This window comes from Salvia splendens, chromosome 12 (assembly GCF_004379255.2).
Source record: "Salvia splendens isolate huo1 chromosome 12, SspV2, whole genome shotgun sequence".
NCBI classification, from domain to species: Eukaryota; Viridiplantae; Streptophyta; class Magnoliopsida; order Lamiales; family Lamiaceae; genus Salvia; species Salvia splendens.
The window spans coordinates 10,082,402-10,088,564 of NC_056043.1; the positions used below are offsets into that span (position 1 = coordinate 10,082,402).

Sequence of the window (6,163 nt, forward strand, 5' to 3'; positions counted from 1 at the left end):
TAATGACGGTTGCCTCAAAATATTTCTCAACTGTTGAAGCACAAATATTGAACAAATACATGAACAACTCATTCTCGAAAAAATGAAGGCTCTTATGAGTCTTATCTGCACACATAATTGGTTTAAGGATTAATTTTGATAGAAGACCTTATTTTTTTATATAAATTTTTAAAGCGTCAAACTACACTAATTCTAACATTAAAGTTTATGTAATAATGGTAATGAGCTCGAATATGGTACAACAATAAATTAATTTTATAATAGAGAACCAATGCCTCATTTTAAAAAAATACACTCTTCTAATAATTCACAGACTCAACGTAAGTATGGGCCATTTCTTTCAGATTGCAGAAATTAACTATTTTAAAAACAATAAACCCAATTCCATTGTACCTGTCCACTGTTTAATGTATAAATATTTACGAAACTATATGTACTGCACTCATCGAAATTTTAGATTATAATGCATTCGGAAAAGTTGAAAAATAAAATGAATAACACTAATAAATAACCTATCAGGAAAATGCAAACAACTTTCAGTTAGATAGAAGCCCAATAGCAGCATCCCACGTGTCCCCTCCCGCCAAATCGAGCGTTATACTCAAAATATGAAAGCAGTTAATTGCAACCTCACAAAACCATGGCATCTCTAAAACTAGTCCTTCCACTCCTCCTCTTCTCCATCCTCTCCACCGCCGCCCAACCATCTCCGTCCCCACTCCTTCCTCCGCCTCCGCCGTCCACCACTTCTTCTTCCTTGTGCGACGCGGCGGAGACCCTGGCCAACTCCGGCTACATCGCAATGTCACTCACTCTCCAGGCCATCAGCCAACGCCTCCCCCTCTCCTCCTCCGCCGTCACACCCCTCACCATCTTCTCCCCTCCCGACTCCTCCTTCGCCTCCTACGGCCAGCCCTCTCTCCCCCACCTCCTCCTCCACTTCTCCCCCGTCTCCCTCTCCCCCTCCGCCCTCCTCTCCTTCCCCTTCTCCACCCCAATCCCCTCCCTCTCCCACTCCAAACACCTCATCGTCACCTCCATTCAATCCCTCAAGATCTCCATCAACAACGTCCCCGTCTCCTCCCTCCCCCTCCTCGACGACGGCTTCCTCCTCGTCTACGCCATCGACTCCTTCTTCGACCCCAATTTCACTCTCCCCTTCTCCATCCCGTCTCGCTTCAACCCCAGGCCCCAATTCCTCCGCTGCACAAAGCTCGAGCCCCTCTCTCGATTCCGCGAAGCCGCGGGAGTGCTCAAGTCCAGGGGCCGATCCATCATGGCCTCCTTCCTTGAGCTCCAGCTCCTCGGCTTCCTCGACGACCGCGGCGGAGATGACTGGACTCTGTTCGCGCCGCCGGATCAGGAGCTGGTGGAGTTTTCCGGGGATTTTCTTGAGTACTCGTCGCTGCTGGCGAGGCACGTGGCGCCCTGCAAGGTGCGGTGGCTCGATCTCGAGGGGTCGGATGGGAGCACGGCGCCGATCTTGAATGTGAAGGGGTATGCTTTGAATGTGGGCAAGGATGATGAGATGCTGACGGTTAATGGGGTTCAGATTTCGTTTCCGGATATGTATGAGAGTGGGAGGCTGGTGATTCATGGGATCAGTGGGGTGATTGCGCTGCCGGAGCTCGACGCCGAGGAGGAAGAGTTGGGGGAGGAGTTTCCGGAGCAAGAAACCTGAGCTAACAAACATGTCAATTTTCACTTTTACTATTTTCTTGAATAACCATTCTTGAGATGTTACGATATTTGCATTTGTTGTGTATTCAATTCTTTATGTCAAATGCTTATTACATGAGATATTGGTTTCAAGAATCAAGATTGTAAATTTGTAATTGACAAGCCTCTTTTTAGAGTTAAATTAGTGTAGGGAAAAAAGAGGTGTACAACCTATGAAATCAATCAACTAACAAAATGATATTTCCTCAGCTTCTCAATTTTGGGAGCAATGTCCAGTTTCCCCTCTTTAAATTTTGTGAGTAAAATGTGAATCTTTGAATAGGACACTACTATTTCGCACTCGTGTCTATTAAAGGCCATATTCATGAGATTTAGTCCCCTAACTCAATCCTAGATAGATAATTATGGAATAATTAGTCATAGCTAACCCCATATAACTAAAATAATCTCACAACTCAATCTTATATTATATATCTTGGTATTATTTTATCTTGAAAACCGAACACCTCCAAAACGTATACCTACTTTTATTTCTTTTGTTTGTATATACGAGTAGTTTACTTTTGAACCGACTCATCTCAAATTGGTGATGGTACCTGTCTCCATTTTTCATTAGCAATTGGCCGGCTAGAAGTGAAAGAAGTGGTGACCAAATGACTCGATAACATAATGAAAACACTTTTTAAGTTTCAAGGCAGATTGCTCAGAAAAATCTCAAGCCGTAGCAATAACATACATATATAGATATAGACATGAAGTGAAGAAATGAGTTCTCCATTTATATTAAGGTGATCAAGTTTTTACAACAAATTTCCAAGGATACAACGAAACATGAAGCAACTCAAGTAATAAAGCGATGCTGCATTTCGCAAAAAGGGCGAACGGGTTGAGAGGGGCTTTCTTGGTATACTTGGAGGACTATTCAGTGAGAGTCTGAACAGAGAGTTCTCTTCCTCCGCCACACCAATGGCTGCGCCGCCTCCTTCCAACTTTCAAACCCCTCACAAAAGCCACCAAAGAATGCATTCCCCAACCTCAAAAACAATGTTCAAACTCTCATTTCACGCACGTGTCCGACCTCTCATTCCAACTGTCAAGGAGTTTGTCAATGGAGTTGCCAAACTTGTTCGCTTGAGGGCCCGGCTTCACAGCGTTCATGTCTCCCCACTGTGAGCACGGATCCATCCACCAGCTCCTCTGACCCCTACACCATGCACCTGGTGTGGCACGGTTTGGATTCCGTTTCAGGATGTTCCTATCGATCATGTCGAGCACCACTGAATCTTTCTCAAACTGCCTTGCAAAAGCAGCTCCGCTTTTGACCATCTCCTCATAATCCGAGCTGTTGAGGACGTGAGGCTCCATCTTGGGCGGGTCATCCCAGACAAAATATCTCAAGTCAGCATTCACGGTTGTGTTACTAAACTCTGGTGAATTACAAATAACAGTGTGGAAATAGACTTCTTCGGACAGAACGACGTTGGTGAAGTACATTAGAAGAGTTCGTGGTAGATTATCCCAGCCAAACGCACAAAATTCAAGGAAGGGACGACTTAATACGACCCATGGGGAACCTAGAAATACAATAAGGAATCATTAGGACTAGGCAACTAGTTTAGATCATAAGAAATTCCATATAATGTACCATAACAGCAAATCAGATTTACCTGTGAAAACCGTGAAAGCATCAGGCAATGGTCGCTTTTGAGTAGCATGAAAGATTTGTGTTCTCCTTGCTAAATAAATACCTGGATCTACTACAATAGGCTGAATTCTTTGGCTTCTGTAATGTCATTGACAAGAAAAATATAAGTGAAGGGATTTAGATTTGCCAGCAAAATTGAAGATAATAAGAGGTAAAGATTTGCATACTCTTTCCATCCCAGTTCACTAGTGTGATCTATGAAATTCAGATCCCTCCTAATTGACGAGAACACATGAGACAAGTCTGAAATTCAAAGTAGCAAAAAAGATGAATCAAAAACACAACCACACAATTAAGACAAAAGTTCATGAAATTAACTATTGAAAGAAAATGTGGGACATTTCTTCTTAAGTGAAACTGTTGCTTTTTTCCACGCTTAATGGTTCACATAGATTTAAGAAATGTGTCATCATCTCTGCATCCCTTATATCCAATAAGTGATGCAAGCTTCACATGTGTTTGCGTATGTGTAGATGACATAATGATTAGTGAAAGACTTGAAAGTCTTCTCTTTAAAAGTAAAACAGAAGTTTTGCCAAGAAACTTGTCATGTATTGAAGTAGCTCAAATGGGATTCAGCTTTCATACTATAGATAGAGATGGAAAAATATATGCAACCCCACTGACAAGCTAACAGACTTTTCAGACAGTTATACCATATCTTTGTTTGTGGCAGAAAACCATATCTTCAACTAAAAGTCTAACAGTATAGTGAAAATGAGAAGCCCTCTTTGGGTTAAGCTACACAAACAAATGACCAGTCACTAAATGAGAAACAGGTTACCATGGCTGCTCCATGTCAAGAGAAGCATGTGTCAGAAATAGGAGTGACATGAGATCAATCTCAACTAACCAGTAGGTTGACTTTGCAACTTATTGTGAGAAGTAATACAGCTTTGACAAAAAAATCGCTGTACAATAAGCTTAATTTATGTACTCATTACATAATAGTCATCCAACAGTAACTGCAGTTCAAGATCTACTAAAGAAGGGAAATGTAATTGGAATTGGATATCTTACAGTTGGAGCCAATTTCCAGATATAGAAACTAAGTAATTTAGAAAGTTTCAGCCGTTCATAGTAAAAAATGGTTCATAAAAAAAATACCATTTATATTAGGAAATATCAACAAACGAGATGGCCTGAGCCAAAACATCAAAAATCAATTCAGATATAGCAATCAATTTATATCAACAGTAACCAAGAAAGGATATCTACTGGCACTGGCAATTGTGATTAAGTTAATTCCACTAAGATTGAGTCTTTCAAATTCACAGCTTATATCCTTGGGCATTTAGCAATAGCACAAAGGCTCAAATCCTAATCCCTAACTGCCACAAACAATTCAATTCCACCTAAAACTTAACAGAGAAAAGAGAATTCATAAACAACAAAATAGAATACCTACCATCTTGCGTAATTAGGGGATAATCCGTGGCGCTGAGAGTGATAAACCAATCCCAACCTTCATCCACCTTCAGTAAAATCGCAACCGCTCTCAAAATAGCCGCGAGATTGGTGGACCCCATGTAGGTGTTCGGATCGGGCTTTCCAATCACATCCACGTTCCCGAAGGCCCGAACCGCAGGCAAGGACTTCACCATTTCCCCGAGCCTAACCCTCTCTTCATCGCTCCCATCAGCCGAAATATGCAGCAAATACCTATTCCTCGGGTGGTACACCGCCAGAAGCAGGCGGTACAACCGATCCCCATCGCCGCTCTTGCCCGAAATGTAGTAGGCGAAGGACGGCGGGCGGCCCGGCCCGTGATCGATGGTCGAAGAAAACTGCTTGTTTGGAGGGAAAGCATAGTAATAGGAAGAACTAAATCCCGAAATAAACGACAAGAATATTAGAAATGTGATAAATGCCCCAGAAAACAGGGTGTATAGCCATTTCTTTTCAGGTCCCATTCAGATTGGAATTTAATTGAAGAGAGGAAAGCGAATAAATTTGTTAAAACAGACCGATTTCCAAATCAGGATAAACTACAAAGAATGCTAAAATGAGGACAAGATTCAGAATTGCAAAGGGGATTCTATGATTTTTAAATAAAGTATCAGAAACCTGTGTGCCGGATCAAAATTGGGGCAACTTTTCCGTTTCTTATCCCGAGTATTGGAGTCTATTGTGGGACTTTTGTTTGGATTAGGGTTTTAATGGAAGAGGTGCTACTTGCTAGATTTAGAGCTGGAGATGAAGAGTGAGTGCATGAGAGATGAATGAAAAACTGCTCTTTATTTACGTTTTTATTTTTCCTTTGAAATTTTGATGATATAATTCTGTCGTGATGATTTAATTATTATTTTTAAACCTTATATACACGTATTAAAGTGGTGGATTGATTGGAAATGGAATTTTGGTCAAGTGAATTAACACGTTGTATAATTTTCTACGAATTGATTTATATAAAACAAAAATTAACACGTTGTATAGCTTTTTCCCACGCCCACAATGTTCGAGTGCAATACACGCGTTTCTTTAATTATAGCTTTGTCGGTGGATCTTCTCGATGATTATGCTTGAGTTGTTCTTGTAGGAGGGGATTATTAATCAAGCATTCCAAAAGTTGCATGAAAGGATGCAAATCGCCTCAACCAAATTGGAGCAAGTCAAGAATTTACATGATATTGAATGTTTTGTATTGGGCTGTTGGATGGTGGACTATTATTTGGGGTCTGGGAAATTAATTTGGCCAGATACATTGGGCTTGTGTTTTGCCCTAGCTCGTTTCTTGGATGATATAGACCCCTCTCTCCACCTCACCGCCTTACATTC

The 6,163-nt window shown here is 41.3% G+C and overlaps 2 protein-coding genes across 2 annotated transcripts; one reads left to right on the forward strand and one right to left on the reverse strand.

Moving 5' to 3' along the window:
* The first annotated feature begins 640 nt into the window (after nt 1–640).
* On the forward strand, nt 641–1,748 carry LOC121758365 (putative fasciclin-like arabinogalactan protein 20). Its single transcript, XM_042153774.1, has one exon. It carries the CDS (start codon nt 641–643, stop codon nt 1,679–1,681), a length of 1,041 nt encoding a protein of 346 aa, XP_042009708.1. The 3' UTR covers nt 1,682–1,748.
* A 690-nt stretch (nt 1,749–2,438) lies between these two features.
* On the reverse strand, nt 2,439–5,650 carry LOC121759106 (beta-glucuronosyltransferase GlcAT14A-like). The gene is made up of 4 exons (XM_042154606.1): nt 4,794–5,650; nt 3,553–3,628; nt 3,348–3,463; nt 2,439–3,254 (listed from the first exon to the last, which is right to left on the reverse strand). Exons 1-4 carry the CDS (start codon nt 5,296–5,298, stop codon nt 2,737–2,739), a joined length of 1,215 nt encoding a protein of 404 aa, XP_042010540.1. The 5' UTR covers nt 5,299–5,650; the 3' UTR covers nt 2,439–2,736.
* Nucleotides 5,651–6,163: the final 513 nt, after the last annotated feature.

What these genes read in the sequence shown, in the direction of transcription:
- LOC121758365 (XM_042153774.1), top strand. Translation starts at nt 641, where the DNA reads ATGGCATCTCTAAAACTAGTCCTTCCACTCCTCCTCTTCTCCATCCTC.
- LOC121759106 (XM_042154606.1), bottom strand. Translation starts at nt 5,298, where the DNA reads ATGGGACCTGAAAAGAAATGGCTATACACCCTGTTTTCTGGGGCATTT. An exon ending in TCCCCTAATTACGCAAGATG is followed by an intron (nt 3,629 to 4,793) that starts GTAGGTATTCTA and finishes TTTGAATTTCAG; the next exon opens with ACTTGTCTCATGTGTTCTCG. An exon ending in TGCTTTCACGGTTTTCACAG is followed by an intron (nt 3,255 to 3,347) that starts GTAAATCTGATT and finishes TTGTATTTCTAG; the next exon opens with GTTCCCCATGGGTCGTATTA.